Source organism: Schistocerca americana, chromosome 2 (genome assembly GCF_021461395.2).
Source record: "Schistocerca americana isolate TAMUIC-IGC-003095 chromosome 2, iqSchAmer2.1, whole genome shotgun sequence".
Taxonomy (NCBI): Eukaryota; Metazoa; Arthropoda; class Insecta; order Orthoptera; family Acrididae; genus Schistocerca; species Schistocerca americana.
The window spans coordinates 747,369,107-747,389,930 of record NC_060120.1 but is presented as its reverse complement, the minus strand read 5'-3'; the positions used below and the strand labels follow the sequence as shown (position 1 = coordinate 747,389,930).

Here is a 20,824-nt window from a genome sequence, read left to right as displayed (position 1 = left end):
ACAAAAATAATCCATATTTGACAATATAATACAATTGGATAGATAAAAAAAATCTACTCACCAAGCAGTGGCAAGAGGACACACACATAAAAAAAAAGTTTTATGTATGCAAACTTGCAGAGCTAATGGCTCCTTCCTAAAGCAGAAAGGTTGAAGGGGAAGGCAGAGAGCTGAAGGGAAAGGATTGGAGGGATTTAGGAAAATGGCGTAAGTTCAGGAATGTCACCCAGAACCCCAGGTCAGGAGAGACGTATCGGACAGGATGCAAAGGAAAGAAGTTGATCAGCAGGAGACATTGAATATGAGTGCTGAATTAAGGGGGGATGATCCCCATTGTTGACATGGTGTTTCACATTGGATTGCCTGGTCTGCTTTATCAAGACTCCAGACTTGAATGCACTGAATAACTGACAAAGAATAGCTAACACTCTCCAACACTGTTACTCAGTCAACCTATTGACAACTGGGTAGTAGAGTACTCCAGTGTTTGGTTGGTAATGGCAGTGTCGCGTGGCTCTCCATCAACTCCACTGAGCTGACCTTCCTAGAATTGTTCAGCTGTGACCATGCACATACCCTTAGGAATAAGTTGCAGCTGTCCATACCATCTAGTGACCGACAACTCCCTTTCTTCAGTTGTGATAGTGATGACTGTCACTGGCATGCAGATTTCTTTTGCAAGACTGACTACCTTTTTGCATTTGACTACAGTTCCACAATTAAACTGAGAATCCACACTACTGACTATAACTTATCAAGGTGATGCCAATAACATAATATGTCCTCAGTGGTTGAAAATCACCCAAAATAATCATGGTTACACAAACTTGTTGGACTAGCATTATCAATCTTAAGCAGTCTATGACTGCTTGTGGTGCCCGCAAGAGGTCTCATCCACGAATAACATTATAGCTGCATTCTTGTAAAACAGTTCATTCGAAGGACTGTGTTCTGTTGCTGACAACTATTGTTACAACACAGGTTGCAGTAAGGTCGACGTACTTCCCAGCTTCAATCTTCAGCACAATGATCTTTGAAATATGGAATAATCTTCTTCAGCTGGCAATAACAAGCATTCAATGACACTCATCATGACACCCCAACCTCTGTGTGCTGATGGGGAATGACTGCAGCATATTGGAGAGTCGCCACTGCCAAAGTACAGCAGTGGGCTTTATCCCTCAGGTCAGCTATAGTCACCTTCTGTCACATGGCATGCATACAACTGCCCCATAATTTGACATATAACAGCTTCTTCTTCCTTATAACTCGACATGCATAGATTTTCCACAATAGAAACATGCGAGCACACTATCCTTCATTCTTGAAATGTCTATTTTTCTGAACAGGAATTAAATTGGTGAGGTAGCAAGTTGAGAATCTAGAATGTTGTCTGTCAGTCATGGCATAAGCACAACCTTTCCACTTCAAATTCTCAATCTTGATTTCCCTTGTAGAGGTAAGTGCTAACAACTGAAAAACTTATTGAATAAACAATGCTACACTCAAATGGAACTCTTGTTACACATCCTCTGTCATGCCAATCATGAGGTGTCATACATTGTCATCTTCCATCACATCTGGGTTCACTATCTAACATGGTGTCAAAACACTCGGTATATAAAACTGTATCTTCCCTCATTGCATTGGGCTCTGTTCCTCAGTTGTCCTATGACTGTGAGGAACAGTTACTGCCTGTTGCCCAACATTTTCTTAATTTCCATCTGAAACTTGTCCCAGCTCGGAATTTTTTCTCACTGTTCTGAAACAACTACTGGGCTTTCAAGTCAAAGTAAAAATATGCTTTGCTAAGACATATCATTCTATCCTGCCTGCTGCAGTTAACAACATGGACAAATTCCTTCAGCTATTTTATTCTCACACAAACACATTGCTGGATATCTAGTGAGGATTTGACTCACTGTCATCTTTGTATACAATAGTGCCTTGACAGTGCAGACTTGGATGTACTGTTGGTACTCATGTTCCTGCCTGATAATGTGACAGTTTATGAGTTGCCTTATTTAAGCCATGACAATGAGATACCTCACATCTCCACCAAACTATGTCACACAGACTCTATAATTGAGTACCAATCACAAGAGCAAGGTCATGAACAAGAACTAACACCTCACATTTAGAGTATGTAAGACTTTGTAAGACTTTGGTGCGAATTGTGCCCTCCGCCACACACCGCTTGGTGGCTAGCGGAGTATATATGTAGATGTATATGTAGAAGACTGTAATAATCCGAATACCAAAAAATGCAGCAACTGTCAGGTGTTTCACTGAACCTTCAGAAGACGTCTTGGCTGTAAAATACAAACATGAATTATTTACAAAAGAACTGAAGGACTGGTAGATGTTGACCTGGTGTAACAAAGGAACACGAAGGGCAATACCTACACTAAGATTTATTTTAGATGATAAAAATAGGTAAACCTACATTTATAGCACTGTAAATTTATAGAAAGCTCTTTACAGTTTTGACTGGAATACACTTGTTGGAATACTCAAGCTGTCAGAGACAAAAAGAAAAACTTGTAAAAAAACCAGACTGCAGTTACGAGTCAATGAATGTGAAAGGGAGGGAGAAACTGAGACAGAAATGAGACAAGGTTGCACTTGGTCATGCTATTCAACCTTTACAATGAGTGAGCATTACAGCAAACTAAGGAGAAGTTAGGAAATGGACAGGATAATTTCAGAAACGGATCAAGGCACGTAGAGAAAAAACAAATGATTTATTTACAACATTGTAAATCTGTCAAGAGACTGCAAAGGGCTTGGAAGATCAGCTGAACGGAATGGACAACATGTTGAAAGCAGTTTGGAAGATAATCATCATCAAAAGTAAAACAAGCGTAATGGTGTATGGCGTGTGGATGAATAAAATGAGACAACAAGGAGGGAATTAGAGGCGAAATAAGGCACTGAAAGTAGCAGAACAGATTTTGCTGTTTGGGCAGCACATTAACTGACAATGGCAGAAGCAGAGAGGAGATAAAATGTAGACTGCAAATAGCAAGAAAACATATTTAAAAAGATATGAATATAATAGAAAGAAACATTCCACATGGGAAAAATATATATAAAAACAAAGATGCTGTGACTTACCAAACGAGAAAGCGCTGGTAGATAGACACAATAAAAAACACACAAACACACACACAAATTTCAAGCTTTCGCAACTCAAGGTTGCTTCATCAGGAAAGAGGGAAGGAGAGGGAAAGACGAAAGGATGTGGGTTTTAAGGGAGAGTGTAAGGAGTCATTCCAATCCCAGAAGCGGAAAGACTTACCTTAGGGGGAATAAAGGACAGCTATACACTCGCACACACACATATTATCCGCACATATACGGACAAAGGCATTTCAAGTTGCCGCCCCTCGTACATCACTTGTCATTCAACAACATCTTTGCCTCTGTACTTGCGCCTCGACTGACATCTCTGCCCAACCTCTTTGCCTTTACATATGTCTGCCTGTGTCTGTATATGTGCAAATGGATATGTGTGTGTGTGCGCGAGTGTATACCTGTCCTTTATTCCCCCTAAGGTAAGTCTTTCCGCTCCCGGGATTGAAATGACTCCTTACCCTCTCCTTTAACACCCTCTCCTTCCCTCTTTCCTGATGAAGCAACCTTGGGTTGCGAAAGCTTGAAATTTGTGTGTGTGTTTGTGTGTTTTTTATTGTGTCTATCTACCAATGCTTTCTCGTTTGGTAAGTCACAGCATCTTTGTTTTTTATATATATCTAAAAAGATACATTTATTAATACTGAAAATAATTAAATGTGTTAGAAAGCATTTCAAAGGTATTTATATGTGGTGTAGCCTTGTATGGAAGCAAAACACTGGCAATAAACAGTACAGACAAGAACAGAATACAAGCTTTTGGAATGTGGTATTACAGTAGAATATTGATGATTAGATGGATCAGTCAGGTAACTAATGAAGGAGGACTGAATTAAATTGAGGAGAAAAGAAATTTATGTCATATCTCGACTCAAAGAATGGATGAATCGTTAGGACATAAACTGGGGTATCAAAAGGTAATTGGAAGAAGGTGTGTTTGTGTTTGTGTGGGGGGGGACTAAAGAGTGACTACAGTACACAGATTCAAATGGATGTATGTTGTAACAGTTATGCACAAATGAACTGAAAATCAGAAAAGTTTTTTTTTTTTTTTTTTTTTAAGGATACATTATGACTTCTGTTAGCAAACTAAAGTTATAAAAACATTTGTAGCCAAAGCTCATGTAGAAATAAATTAAGATTAAAACTACCACCCAACTCAATCAAAGACAGTCTGTAATAAACTTTTACGCATTAGAAAAATTATTGAGACATCACATTTTCAAAGAAAAATGTTCAAACGCCAAACTGACTTTCAGAACAGAACTTCCAAATTTTAGGAAACAAACTCACAGTGACACAGCAGCTCAAGCATAAAATGTTAGCCATGTTACCTGGGCTCTCATAAAGAAATACTGCAAAACACACAGGACCATAGAAACGGGAGCAATAAATATCAGATATGAGTGTCAACTGATACAACACCCAACAACAATGGATAATGTTTTCAACAAGTATTTTATATCTACCCAACTCTCATCATAGTTTCAGTCAATTCCATAAAAACACAGTTACTGACATTCAAACCAGGTGAAACAAAAAGGTATACACATGCAATCTTTTCTACATATTATGAAGGCTGTAAACCGCTTGTCCTACATTTGGATGAAAAACTTGACCATAAAAACATGTACATTTTTTGTATTGGGAAAACAAGCAGTCCATTGCACTTGCTCAGTCTGCTACTTATCTGCAACAAAATATTGGAAACAGTATGTTACAGGAAAATTTTACTATTTGTAAACTATGGACAAGAACAACAGAGCTGTTCCTCTGAACTAGAAAGACATTCTATGTTGGTACAGTGCAAGGCTGAAAGCAAGAAAAACAATTATCATTGTATTTCCCCAGAACGCAAAGCTCATTAAACGCTCATTGCATCCTCTAATGGAAAGTATTCCAGAGGTAAAAAACTCCACTATTCATATCTCTGTGTGGGGACTAACCAGAAGGATGATATCACCAGGGTGGGGGGGAGGGGGGGGAGGGAAAGAAAGAAAGAAACTGGCATTCTACGGTCGAAACTTGGGAGTGTTAAGAGCACTTAATCAGGTAGGTAGACAAGAACAGAAGTACAGAAGTTAAGTGAAATAAATATGCAATGAGACAAACAGAAATTACACTTTTATTCAAAGACATCAATTACACTGAAGTCAGCGCAGTTTCTGATGGTTCCATGGATATTACAAAAGGCAAGACATGATTCTTAATAGGGTGCATAATCACCATGGGTAGCAATGCATGCTTTGCAATGTTCTCCCATATCGGTCACAAAATTGGTAAGGAGTTTCTGTGGTAGAGCATTCCATTCCTCCACGAGTGGGGTTGACGACTGCTCGATACTTGTTGGTGCACATGGACATGCTTTGATACATCTCCCCAATACATATGTTTGATGAGATTTAAATTGGGGGAACATGCAGGCTAGTCCATTTGCCAAATATCCTCTAGTTCCAAGAGCTCTTCCACCTGTGATGTTCAATATGGTCATGCACTGTCATCCATAAAACATTAAGTTGGGGCCGAATGCAGCCCTGAAAAGATGCACATGGGGAAGGAGTACAGTGTCACAATAACACTGACTGATGAATAAACAGTGTTTAAAAATTTAGATGCCTGTACAGCCACGCAACATTATGCCTCCCCACAAGAGAATGCATGGACCACCAAAACGATCAAGTTCAACAACGTTCACGAGTGCACTACGTGCTCCTACTTCTCACCATAAGAGGGTATGTCCTGAATCATAACTCAGACTGAGTCTGCTCTCATCCAAGAAGAGCATGCGACCACGCTCCTCACTGGTCCAGTCCCCATGCTCCTGGCACCATCACAAACAGTGCCGCCAATATTCTGCTATCAACAGAATACAATGTACTGATCGCTGGGCAGAGGCACCACTCCCATGTAGTTGCTGTGACACTGTGGAGTGCGACATTGCATGCCTTTGAGTCTTGTTGCACATGGTTGCAGTTGCACCTGCTGATTGATGTTGGTCACTACTTACCTGTTGCACTATGCAGCAGTAATCTGCTGCTGTAGCTGATCATGACTAACAACCTCCTCTCCTTTGGGCAGCAATGCCTGCGATTCAGAACTCTCCCCATGCATGTGAAACAATGCTGTGAGTGCTACCTCCTGGGCTACACTCTTCACACTTTGTCATTCTAAGTTAACACTTTAGTCACGCTGACCTCACATCATGTGAAGTTCAGCTTCTTGTGCATGACTGGGAGGCCTCTCTTAACTTGCTCCGGTACTTTCATTCACTTCTGCTGAATTGTAAAATATGTTGTGTTAATTCATTTATCTCGTCCTTAAGTTTTGTGGAGCAGTGTATTAGTAAAAGTACAGTACTTTGGAGAAAAGTAATATGTAAGTTTGTGGAAGGAAACTTCTGAAAAAAGAACTTCATATTACTGCCTCTGAAAGTGCCGACAGACACTCTTAAAACAACAACAACTGAATTAGTTAAAAATGTTACGACAGAAGCTAATATTTCAGAATAATAACTAGGGTATTAAGAATTTGTATGGACAGAAGAAGAAGAAGATAGAGTTGACATGGAAAGTGGGTGAGTTGTGTTCTACATTCTAGACTGAATTTCAAGTTATTTTCTGTGGCATTAAACTTAGGGTTATAGCTTGGTTCTCAGATATACACCCATTACAAATATGTACAAAGGTAGAACCTAATCCTTTGCTTATTATCTTTTACACTAAACCAAGGTCCAAATATGACAAGAGCATCATGTTAGAAAAATTACCTCAAAACCCTACAAGCAAATCTAATGAAAGTAACAGCTTGTGAACAATGTTTCAGTTGATAAAGTCAACTATCGTAAATACCCATTAGTTCCTTGATCAGGAAAGAATAACGGATAGGTTGGTAAGAAGGGACAGGTCAGTCAGAAATGGACATACCTGTAATGAGAATAAGTGCAGATCTGACGAAGATGAAGGGGATGACACCAGGAAGAGCAGTTCAAAGGTGAAAAAGGTGGCTAGGGCCTCCCGTCGGGTAGACCGTTCGCCTGGTGCAGGTATTTCAAGTTGACGCCACTTCGGCGACCTGCGTGTCGATGAGGATGAAATGATGATGATTAGGACAACACAACACCCAGTCCCTGAGCGGAGAAAATCTCCGGCCCAGCCGAGAATCGAACACGGACCCTTAGGATTGACAGTCTGTCATGCTGACCACTCAGCTACCGGAGGCGGACGGTTCAAAGGTAGTACACTGGTAAGCACTGTGTCAGCTTCTGCCCAGATATCACAGAAGGACAGAGTGAGATGTAAAGATAGACTGAGAGGTCAAGAAATGGGAAGTGGAATTAACAGTGTCATTAAGAACCATGAGGGAAGCTGGAAAGGAGAAAGAAAGGCAAAGATAAAGACAAAAAAAAACTCTGTTCAACTGACCCAGCTGATAGTAAATGTAAATAAACAAATTCTTACATGAGAATGTAGTTGATACACAACATTACAGAATTTATAAAGAGAACCAGCAGTGAGAGTAATGCAAAACATGTCACTGTTTGAAACAGCATTTTCTGTAAACAAAAAAAATCGTACACAGTACAACAGAATTTACATCAAAACTAGAAATAATGTCCACGTTAATGATAAAGTGCAAAAATAAAAGCTATACCATTAAAAATCATCATGTATCTATAAATTATGCTAACAGAAGGTATCTGGAGAAAGTAGATCAATATTGCAACCTTTTAGAAATCTCAAACAAACCTAAAAAAAACACTAAAATACTCTCTGGTGACTTCGGTTTGCAAGTTTAGAAGGAAAAGAAATTTAAGACTATTGTAGGCGAATAAACAGGACACTTAAGAACAAACAGAAATGATGAAAGACTGAAAATGTTCCAGTTAAAGCTGATGTCCACACATTTTCACAATCTACCAAGAAAAGCCAAAACTTGGATGTCTACAATTTCAAACCTAGTAGAATTCAACTCTAACACACAGTCATATCTAAAAAGAATATCATGGAAATTATGAATGTTGAGTTAATCAGAAATGGTGAATTTGATTGAAATCATTATCTTTCAATTATTAAATTATAATCTCTCCCACCTAAAACAAAAAATACAACCAAGAAAGTAATCAGACACAACTCTACAACAGCTAATATTACAACAGAAAATATAGAAAAATTAGAGAAGAAATTAGAATGCCAAAAGACAGTAACAGCATTAACCCCACGTCCATATTCCTAAAGCAGCAGAAAAAACTTAAGGAATTTTGTGAATTGTGTTATGAATAGTGTTTTATTCATTCATGACGTACATTTGCAATCCATTTGGTTTGCATACAGGAGACATGTCAAAAATTTATAACACAGCTACAATGATTTTTACGTTAATAAATAATAGCAGTATAATAAATAATAACACTATAAGGATATTTCTTGGAATGTGCAACACATTGTATCCAGCTCAAATTTCCAGTTTGTCCCACATGAATTCATCCACTGAGTAACACTTCAGTGTCAGTACCTCATATAGCTTTCTTTTAAATGAACCTAAATTCATCTGCATCTAATTGAACCTAAATTCATCTGCATCAACTTGTTCCCTTTTAATTTATTACAAATTTTCATTCCCAGGTATTGAGGTCCCTGGGCATACTGTTTGAGGCGGTGGGTGGGAGAATGAACAAAATGGTTTCCCTCAAATAATTCACGTCTGGTGTACAAAAATAGAATAATGTCATATACGTATAAGGATGACAGAGTTAATGTTTTTAAGTTTTCTAAATCATGGTCGACATGGTTCTTAGTGATTTGCAGTGCACATATTTCGAATTATTTTTTTCTGTATTTTTAGTATACACACTATATTTGGCGAGTTACCCCAAAAAACAATACTATACCTAATAATGGATGTGTCCATGTCAGTTGCAGTTGATAATATTTGCATTGCAAATGCAAAGCTGCTCTGTTTGTCTGCCAGGTGTTCAACATGTGCCTGCCAGCTCAAACTTTTATCTACATTTGAACCTACAAATTTGACTGAGTCAACTTCTTCTATACCTTGGTTTTTGTGTACAGTCTTAATCTGCTTACATTTTGACTGTTTGGTTTTGAACTGCATCATGTGATACAAAATTGTTAAGGCTTTCGTGGCCACTTGTTGACAAACTGCCTATTGGCTTCTGTCTTGGGATCTTCTAATTAGATGAACATTGGCCGAAGAACCCGAGACAGAAGAAAATAGGCAGTTTGTGCGTCATGTGAGTCTTAGATATGTTTAGATTCAACCCATTTAGCTGAAACCAAGTTTCTAAGGTGCTGATGGTACTGATCACAGATTTGGGATTTTTTTTCTGAATCCTGATCTTCAACTAAGACAGAACAGAACTGATGAGGAACTGATATTTAACGGTAAGTCATTAACATAAAAGAAAAATAGGACTGGGCCTAATATGGAGCCTTGTGGAACACCCTAAGAGAGGATTTTTTTTCCAGTCAGAAAAATAATATGCGCCATTTGAAGAAATGCTAACTCTTTGCTTTCTGTTGGATAAGTAGGATTTAAGCAATTGTAGGGCACTGCCGCTAATGCCATACTTTTCAAGTTTGTAAACAAGCAACGCATGGTTTACAGAATCAAACGCCTTTGTGAGGTCGCAGAAAATTCGTGCCACCTTATTTCTCTTGTCTAATGATGTACTTATTTTCTCAATGAAACTGTTTGCTGCATCTATGGTGTTTTCCCCCTCCTGAAAGCCAAACTGACTGTTTAGATTAACAGAATATTTTGCAATGAAGTTTTACATTTGTGCAACAGCAAGTTTTTCAAAATTTTATATTTGTGCAACAGCAAGTTTTTCATATATTTTAGATATGACTGGGAGAATCAAGATAGGATGATAATTTCCCATGATCTCTCTTGATCCCTTCTTGAAAAGTGGTTTCACTTCAGCATATTTCAGTACCTCTGGGAAACAGCCCTCCTCAAAACACTGATTTATTAATTGAGCTAGTGGGTTTGCAATTCTATTGTGTACCACTTTAATAACTTTGGTGGGTATTCCATCCCAACCTGCAGATTTTTTGTTTCTTAATGTTAGAACAGCATTTTCTACATCCTCCACAGAAACTTTTAACAATTTTGTAAAGTTTTCAGAGTTTTCACCTAGGAGAAAAGGATTTACTTTGTTGTGATAATCTGTTACATCTACATCAGACTTTGCTACATTTGTATTAAATTCATTAAAGTACTCTGGTATTTGAGTTGGATTTAAAATTGTATTTCCTTCAACATCAATTTTTGAAATTTCTTGGTTACAGGCTTTAACACCTTACTCAGATTTAATGACTTACCACACAGCCTTTATATTATTTTTATGATTTAAAATCAGCCTGTTATTTGCCAGTTGTTTTGCTGCTGTGACAACTCTTTTAAATGTGGTTTTATAGAGTCTAACATATTTAATGAAATCAATATCTTTATTACATTTTAGTTCTCTGTGCAGTTGCCTTTTCCTTACAATGGAAATTTTGATGCCCTGGGTAATCCACTTTACTTTATTTGTTATTGTATTTCTGCAGCATCTAGATGGAAATGTTTCATTAAAGACACCAAGAAAACTATTTAGGAATTTCTCAAAGTTTTCGTCACTTGAGTTACAATGATCAGAAGGCCATCTTTTCTCTTTCAGCTTCTCACTCAATGTTAGCAAGTTCCTGCTCATGTGGGTTCTCATATGTGAAACATTCCTGTCTGTCAGTGGCAGCTCAATGAACAATGCACAATGATCTGAAACACCTAGATCTAGACAAAATTTATACACATCTTCATACACATAATTAGTGAGAACATTTTCAATACATATTGCTGACTGCCCATTGTCTTTGGTAGATTCAGAGAAATTCATATTTCTTTACTAAGTCAGTGAATCTTGAAGTGTGGCTACTATCACATGTGATATCAATATTAAAAGCAGCAGCTATTACAATTTTCTTCTTTTTTCCCTACAAAAGTCTTCTAGCATAATTTGAAGCTTACATAAGAATAGTTCTGTTGTTGATGTCCATGGAATTCTGTATATTGAGATTATTATAACATTAGCTAGTGAGTCCACTATTTCTAAAAAACAGCTCTCAAACACACATTCTTTATTTAAATAATTAAAACAGTTTCTGGCATCATAATTAATATCACTATGTAGAAGTATACATGAGCCTCCACATGACTTGTTTCTTCTAAAAAAGCTACTTGTTAATCTGAAGTTCCCTATTTTGTTTAGAATTTTAATTGTCCCCCCAGTGCTCATTTAAACAAACAACTCTAATATTTGCACATCCTGACAAAATGATTTCCAATTCATTTATTTTGGAGCTTTTTTTTTTGTTAGAAACATCAGTGTTTAAACCATTTATATTCCAGTGGATAACATACCTACTTTGACTATTAGTTATGGGCTTTAGCACATTTCTTGCCCGATAATGGTTTGGTTTTGTCTTTCTTAATGCTACACAAGTTTTTTCACCCCCATCACTACTTATCAGTTTCCCTTATTTTTTATGACCTGGCAAGTATCTATGAACATCTTACCAAATATTTTTGAGCCTAACCTATTCAGATATAGACCATCTTTGGCAAGACACTTTCCACTTAGGAATTTGTTGGGATCAATGAAAACAGCTCCTAGTTTATTGCACTGTTCTTTAATATTGCCATTTATTCTCTGCACATAGCTGTCACTCACTGATCTCCTGTACACAATGCCACTTATTATTTTTCTGGAACTCGAGAAGATTCTTCTGGCCATTTGGATGAGATTCCTTGTCAAGAGGATGAAGAATTAAGACCTCAAAAATGGACAAAATGGATATGTTGAAAAGAGAAAAACATTCAGAATGATTCAGATGGCAAAGAAAAGAAAATCATCGAGAATAATCCAGAAAATCAAAAGAGCCTCTGAAAAATCTCAGCTTTTGGAAATACAAGAAAATTTTATGAAAAATAATACTAGAAATGTTTACCAGGCTTTTAAAGACGTACTTAAATGGCTTCAAGCACCAAGTACTTGTTTCAAAGATGGAACAGCAAAAGAGTATTAAATAACAAAGAAAATTGTGAAATACTGTAATATCAAATTTTTTGACAGGCTCTTAAACTGTCTAGTGTCAACAGTTAAACTGTATTTCCAGCATTACAACAAAATCTGAGGGAGATTATCCACCAACACAGCAAGAAATTCATGAAGCCACCAAGTCACTCAGAAACAACAAATTAAGTGATGAAGACTTCATTACAGGAGAATTATTGAAATGGTCAGAACCAAAGATTATAAAATATCTAAAACTGCTTTTTGAAAACATTTGGGAAACTGAAACGATACAAGAAGAATGGGAAATAGCATTAATCCACCTGTTACATAAAAAGGGAGATAAACAATGACAGAGGAGCAGCATACAATATTATCAAAAGTTCCCCTGGATAGAGTTGCACATACTTCAGACAAACAACTGGAAGGATACCAAGATGGTTTCTGAAAGGGAAGTTCCCACAAAGAAGAGATTTTTTTACTTAGAGTCAATAATTTGCCACAGAATGTCAACCAGAAAATCTGTAATAGTATCATTTACTGATTTCAAGAAAGCATTTGATTCGGTAGCCAGAGAAACAATAGACAAAATCATTAGAGAATTTGGTGTTGAAGCAAAATTAGCAAACATAATTCATGAAACTGTAACAAATGCAATATTTAAGTGAAATCTACAGGAGAAGTATCTCAGCCACTTGAAACAAAACCTTGTGTTAGAAAAAGGGATGGCTTATCACGTTTACTGTCTAACTGTGTACTTTAAAAAATTGTAAGGATTTGGAGCTAAAATATCACAAAATTGAACCAATAATTCTAGGAAGGAAGATTGGGGTCAATGTCCCATCGACATCAATATCATTAGTGATGGAGCACAGGTTCAGATTGTGTCCAGGATGGTTCCCCACCGGCCATGCCCTTTCAAAGGAACCATTCCAGCATTCACCTGGAGTGATTTAGGGAAATCGTTGAAAATCTAAATCTGGATGGCCGTGTCTGGGTTTGAAGCGTCATCTTCCTGAATGCAAGACCATTGCGCTACCCACTATGCCACCTTGTTAGCTCAAGGAAGGTAAACTGCCTGGCTTTAGCAGATGACTTAGCAATTCTTTCAGAAATTCTGACCTATAGTTATTCAAATAAATCTTCTGAAAGAAATATCAAATAGAACTAATCTCAAAAATTCAGATGAAAAAACAAAATTAATGAAAAATATAAAAATGCACCAAAATTCGTATAAATACAAATAGGTAAAACAAAGCAAGCAAATAAATTTCAGTGTCATGGAGAAATTATACAACAGAATGGACTAGATAAACTTTCAGCAGATGTAAGAGTTAACAAAATGAAGAAAACATATGGTTTGATAATGAATATTTACTACAAGAAATGTTGATATAGAAAAACTAAACTAAAACACTGCACCACAGTGGTACGACCAGAATGTTTACATGGATGTGAATGCCTAACAATGAACTATAAACAGGACAGAATAGAGGTTCTTGAAAGACATTATTAGAAAAATAATGGGTGCAATACAAACTGGAAAATGAGAAGTAATGAGGAGATCTACAAAAATATAGAGAAAATATTAGAAGTAATGGCTAAAAGAAGATTAATCTATTTTGGACACATCTACTGAATGGACAAAAACAGGATAACGAAACAAATATTCCTGTATTTTTGGAAGAAGAAACTGACAATAGCACGGATTTTAGAAATAAAGAAATAACTAGAAACAAACGACATCAATAATCAGAAATAACAACCAGAAACCTTTTTAAGCCTAAAATACTAAATTTGGAAGGCTTTCAATGCAGAAGAAATAAGGAATTGTGAACAACAGGGGCAGCAGAAAGGAAAAGACAACAGGGCAGAAAATGAAAGAGTACAGGAAAAACAGGAAACAACAACAAGGAAAGAAGAGGAATTGAAGTTGTTTTGTGGTCCAAGTTGGTCAATACAAAAATAAATAAAAAAAGGAAAAGAATAGAGAGAGGAAAGGATGGAGAAAAAAGGAGGTGGAGAGAGAATAAGGACATCTTACAAAGGGAAAAATATAAATAAACAGGGTGGAGGTGAGGGAGTGGGGAGAAGTGCTAACAGAAATTACGTCTAGAATGGTGGCTGGGACGAGAGAATATGTTAGATAGCATGCTACCAACTTCAGGGAAACTACTGCTGGGAGGAAGGAGCCAACCACTTGTGTGGTGTAGTAAGCACTTAGGTTCCTTGAGTCATGCTGTACAGAATGCTCAGAAACTAGGATACTGGGCATTCCCATTACTGTCAATTTTTCAGTGAATCTTCAAGCACCCAGCCAGTTTGGTAGCAGTCATTACTATGTAAAAAGTCACACAGTGAACACATGTAAGTTGGTAAACAATGTAAATGGTTTCTCACATGTTGCTCTGCCTTTGTTGCTGTAGGATTTCCAGTATGAGAATGGAGTAAATGGTAGTGGGTGTATGCAAAGGACAACTCTTAGAGCATGAAGGATTGCAGTTGTCGGAAGGGACTTTGGAATAGGGACGATGGTCTGGGAATGTCATATGGTTTGAAGATGGTACAGAGTGATGAAGGGTGATGACAGACAATGGTGGGTGGTGTAAGACGGATATAAGAGACATATTACGTAATTTCAGGACTTGAATTGAGAAATTCATAGTCTTAGCAGAGTAATACATCAAGATACAGCATCAAATGTTAGCATTTCTTCCCTTCCCAACCACACATGAAGTGTGTGAAAAATGACTGCTTAAATGCATCTCTGTGTTCTATAATTGCTTTAATTTTGCCCTCATGATTACTATAAGAGTGATATGTAGGGTGCTGAACAATACCTCTGAATTCTTCACTTAATACTGGTTCATGAAACTCTGTACAGTAAGCTTTTATGGGATCTATTAACTTCAAGGGTCTGCCATTTCAGGTTTTTAAACATTGCTGTGACACTATCCCAAGTGTAAACCATTTGTGCCACCATTCTTTGTACACATTTCATATCCCCTTGTTTATCTGATATGCATCCTACATGCTTGAACAGTATTCTAAGATCGGATGCACAAGTGACTTGTAACCAGTCTCCTTTGCGAGCTGATTCATTTCCCGTACTCTGCCAGTAACTGAAGTTTGCCACCCGTCTTTCGCAAGATACTACATTTCTGTTCTTGTTTTGGAGGGAGGGGGTGATATGCAATATTTTACATTTATGAACATTTGAAATAGGTTGTCAGTCTTTGTACCACTTTGACATCTTATCAAGATCTGACTGGATATTCATGAAGCATTTTTCAGGTAGTACTTCATTATAGATAACTGCACCATCTGCAAAAATCTGAAATTACTATTAATATTATCTGCCACATCTTTAACCTTCAACATGAACAACAATGGTCCCAACACAATTACCTGTGGCATGCCTCAAACTTCTTCTACTTGTGTGTAGTATAAAGTCACATTATCAGACAAAGTGCAAGTTTCCGACACTCCGAGAATGAATGGTAAACACCATTGAGGATATATACGAAATGTCAAGTGAACAGTCAATGGTATAAATATCAAGTTTCAGCTAATTATAACGTGTGCTTGGGAAAATATAAACCTTCATTGGGATGTAATCCTTTGTGAGAACTTGCATCACATCTGTGTGGCATGGAAATGCTGGAAAGCATATTCAAGAAAATGACTGGCAGGCACTTGATATAGTTGTGCCCACATAAACGTATATGCACATAAGGACTTCACAGCTTTGGAATAACATAAAAATTCATTGAGATAACTTACAGATGTGTCACTTTCTAGCAATCAACCTGAAGTTTCACAGAAAAGTGGCAAGTGTCATTTTGATTCAATGTGACTATCATTTGTGATGCAGTAATCAATTTCCTCCTACACATTGCAGCAAATCAGGCATTAACTTGTGGCAGTGTATATTTGATTTTTCAGATCAGCTAAATTGTTTGATAGGGAAGAGTCATACACCCTGTCTTTAATGAAACAGTTGTTGCAGAGTTCCTTTCATCAAACCCAAACACACCAAGTACACCTTGCACCAGAGACCACAGCCAATTTAACTGAGCATTGCGCTGACTCCTGGAGGTGGAATGAGGTACTGGTGTACTGAATGAATCAAAGTTGAGGTTCTGTTATTATAGGTTATCCGTCTTGAGCTGACTGCAACGTAACTAAAAGGAATTACACCAGATGTATTTCGCTTTTATTTATAAAGCATTTTCCATGGTTATCGGTGTTTCCTTACATATTCTGCTCCTTCCCTGCACGCTAGCAGCAGTTGGTGTCAAAAGGCTTCATTTTACATTTTCACTTGGCAGTTTTTGGCATTCTGCAATATTTCCTATATCGCATTATTTACACTTCACTTTCTTAAGCTATTTCTTATTCCACACTGCCGACAGAAACAAACGTAAAATTGAGGTTGTTTGATACCACAAGTTGTAAAGTTCTTTTTGACTCACCTGGTATAATCAATCTAAAGGATTGTTTCAACACCCCAGTGCTTTACTAGGAAAGGTCTTATACACGGTGGTATGCCCTCACCTGCCTCCAGTCCTCAAACTGAGTTACGCAAACAGTTATAAGGGGACCTAAAGTTTAACATCGATACTGAACCACAGTGCAATTTGTTATTTTAATGTACACAAGCCACTCTCAGAGATGAAAAAGTGATAAGCAACAGAAAAATCATAGGGTCAATCAGGGACTGAATGACAGACATTTGCCTGGATCTCTAGTTCGGCATGCAGCCACTGAGCCACTCATTCCCACATACAGGGTCAACAATAAAGAGTTGAGTCTAATATAGAAGTTCAAGTGTGGAAGTAAATTTGTTGAGTCTAATATAGAAGTTATAGTTTGGAAGTAATTTTGAGTTGAATATGTAAACAATTATGAGGACATGTTGTGACGTGTACTTTACTAGCTAACAATCACTAAAGATCTGGACATAGTTTAACACATAAACTATCCAAAATATCTTTATTGACTGTTAGAACACAATATTCTCATTTTCAGTGTCACTGCTTTCTTTCTCTGTTTACAGTGTAATTGAAGAATTATATGTTGATTTTCAACTTCATTTCTATTTCTTCATTAAAATTACCTCGTACTGTAATGTAATGTGATTTGATTTTGTTTGATCATTTTTCAAACATTCTTCAATCTCTTCACTTCTATTACAGTGAAAAGGAATTGAATAACGCACAGCATCACTTGCCACAGTAAAATTTTCTATGGCAATTGAAAGACTCACAGTTTGTTAACAGAGCATGCTACAGCCAATGATTTTGATAGTAATAATGATAAGTCACTGGTTTATCTGACGATGATAGTTAAGTGTTAACAACAAGACATGCTGACCACTTAAGTTCAGATCATATACAAAAAGTAACATGGAATCATAAACAATAACTCATTCACAGTGTTTAGAGAGAAATTACAAAAGGGATACTAATGAGAAAGGCATAAAATGAAGATAGAAAATAAAACTCTTTAACATATTCTTCCAGTACGTTGAGTCTTGGTTTCCCCTAAAACAAACAAGGACAATGTTGAACTAAAGCAGGAACAAAGAATGGATAACTCATGGGATAGAAGTATCTTGTGCTATGAAAAGAGAGCTCTATCTAATTCAGAGGACAAGCTGTATTCAAGAACTAACTAACTGTAAAATCGTCTAGTCTGTTATTGAGAAAGTGAAACATACATACTACCCTCAAAAAATAAAACACTCAAAGAACAAGGTGAAAACAATTCTTAATATTACTAAACAACAAAGAAACAAAAATAGCACCAAAACTATTCCACTGACAAATTTCTTGGTAAAACCAAGTGACGTGTATTTTATTAACATTTTCATATAATGTGTTAAGTAACATTTCCAATGCAGCAATGTGGTTAATGTAAGCAGTAAACAGTGCAGCAGCCAATAAACAACCAAATACAGATGTATTAAGTTTACTTCTGCAGGTACTTCATGTACCACCAAGGGGCATTAATTTCAAAAATGTAAAATACAAGAAAATTACAAAAGTAATAATCCTGCTGTCTATGATGGCATTTATAGTAGAATATTAAAATCTTGTGTTAACTTTGTAAGATTACCCTTCAGCTACCTTATTATATATTCCCCGATAGAGTTCAATGTCCTGTAGTACCACATACCAATACACAATAAGCAAACCAACTCTAATTATAGATCAGTAGCTCTGCTTCCTGTTTTTTTCTAAATTCCCTGAGAATGTCACCTATGGTAGAATACTTACACATTTACCTGAGCATGGTTAACTAGAGAAGCATTCACAAGAAAGTGCTAGAGTTTGAACTGTTCCTGAAAAGCAGTGAAGATCATTTAATACTAGGTACAAAAAGTGGGTTGAGACATGAAACTGATAGCAGTGAGTAACTTGGGCAAAATTTGAGTATATATCAAAAGTACAGGCAAATAGGAAATGGAGGTTGTATATTTGTTGCAGTAGACAAAAAACTCAAATCTACCGAGATGGAAATTGAAGCTGCATGTGAGATTGTTTGGGCAAGACTCAGTATGGGGGAGGACATAAAATGATAATTGGTTTCTTCTATCATCCACCAGATTCATCTCCTGATGTAACTGAAAACTTTGGAGAAAACCTCAGTTCACTTGTATGTAAGTTCCCCCAATCATACTGTAATCACTGGTGGAGACATTACTCATCCAACAATGGGAAAATTACAGTTTTGTTACTGGAGACCATGATAAGACATCCTCTGAAACATTACTAAATGTCTTCTCTAAAAACTACCTCTAACAGATAGTTAGGAACTCCCACTCATGATAGAAACAAACTGTATCTAATGACAGCAGACAGACTTGACCTCTTTGAGGATGTCCACATCGAAATTGGTATCAGTGACCATAATGGGTCATTCCATGTCAATTCAACCAATTTGAGAAAATGTTCCAGCTGATAGTCTCAGATTTGGCTGAAATTTAGCATACCAACCAATGCTACCAAGTGAGGAACACTCATGTACAAATTTTTTAAGTTCCCCTGCCAATTAGTTCCAGAATTACGGCTTGTGAAAGAAGGTGGCATGACCCAGAAATTGCAACCCGCATCTGGCAATCTATCTTCAGGCCCAACTTCAGGTCTTAATAACTTTGGAACTATTCCGCACAGTCCAGTGAAATTTTTACAATGCAGTAACATCCACTTACAGAACACACACTATGAATCAAAACACCAACAAGACATTTCTGAGGGAAAATAAAAAATTCCAAAATGTGATTAAAAAAATGTAATACGTTAAAAGGTACATATTGTAGGTGCCCTCTATGCCAAATATAATTAACTCAAAAAGGGTTTTTTTGTTTTTTTGTAAGCTTAATGTGACCTAAACACACACAGAACTCATCTTGCCCATATCAGTCACACAAACAGAGTTACATGTACATGAAAAAATAAAAATTTGAATAATTACCTGAATAACATGGATTTTCTAAGTGTGGTAGCACAAAACGGATAAGTGATATCCAAGCCAAATTGCAAACACTGCATAAGTAGACCATAATATAATATGTGGCAAAATTTCAACTTGTTATTGCAAGGCATTTGTGCACAATAAAAGTTGACATAGATGTATTTGGTTACGTTTCTTTTAACATGATTTAGCAAGTAATAGTGATAATGCAGACAGCTTGTTTCAGATAAAGCTGCAGCAATTGTTGGGAACCATTAGGCAACAGAAAGTTAAACAATGGTAGTTTTCAGGGACGGAATGAGTCATTGTTAGGCAGGAAAAACAAAGGAAACAAGCAACAATTACAGGTTACTCATGTTTTTAAGATTCTAGTTCAGACTGGTCAGTACTGTAATAGAAAGTCAGTTTGGAGGCAGAAGAGTGTACTAGTGGTGCTTTGTTTCAAACAAGTTGCAATATTGGTAGAGCACAAGCATCTGAATGTCATAAAACAACATATGGAACAAAATGTGGCATTCACTTTGTACTGTAGGGTATCACCCTGTGGGCACAAGAAGTACAGTTCCAGAAAACTTTAGTGTTTGTTATCATCATATGAAAGTGTTTCTGGATAAGTGTTCTTTCCTACAAAGAAGTTGTTTTCATCCATTTCGGATTCATAAGAAGGCAGTGAAGTGTAGCCTCAGAGAAATTGATATAAAATCAGTATTGAAAGTGAATCAGTGCATGGGACTTAACATGAAACAAAAGGACAAAAGTTATGTTCCAGGTGTGTTACACTGCTAAAAAATGAAGAATATTCTGATAATTTACATGACAGTGACAAAGAGTATCAGCCACCTACAAGCATAGTGGATGAGCAATTAAATACTTCAGTGACTGCTCTTGGTTTGTCTCCCATGAAAACACACAAAGTTGGGAAAAGTGACAGGCCCAGCTATGGTAGAAGAATACTACAAGAAGCTCAGATGGAATTAAAAGACAAAATAGCTGAAACTTCCTGGCAGATTAACTGTGTGCCAGACCGAGACTCGAACTCGGGACCTTGGCTTTTCACGGGCAAGTGCTCTACCAACTGAGCTACCCAAGCACGACTCACGCCCCGTCCTCACAGCTTTACTTCCGCCAGTACCTCGTCTC

At 37.0% G+C, this 20,824-nt stretch overlaps 1 protein-coding gene across 4 annotated transcripts in view; it reads right to left on the bottom strand.

Annotated features, from left to right (window-relative positions):
* Positions 1 to 20,824, bottom strand: part of LOC124594916 (ADP-ribosylation factor-like protein 2-binding protein) — a 122,951-nt gene that overhangs the window by 66,388 nt on the left and 35,739 nt on the right. For 2 of the 4 annotated variants that reach the window (XM_047133402.1, XM_047133400.1), the window contains exon 1: positions 6,143 to 6,187. The exons of the other annotated variants lie outside the window; for them this stretch is intronic. In XM_047133402.1, the coding sequence (XP_046989358.1) occupies positions 6,143 to 6,185 (43 nt within the window). In that variant the 5' untranslated portion in view covers positions 6,186 to 6,187. Of the gene's footprint in view, positions 1 to 6,142; positions 6,188 to 20,824 lie in introns of those variants that run through there. 4 annotated transcript variants of the gene reach the window in all.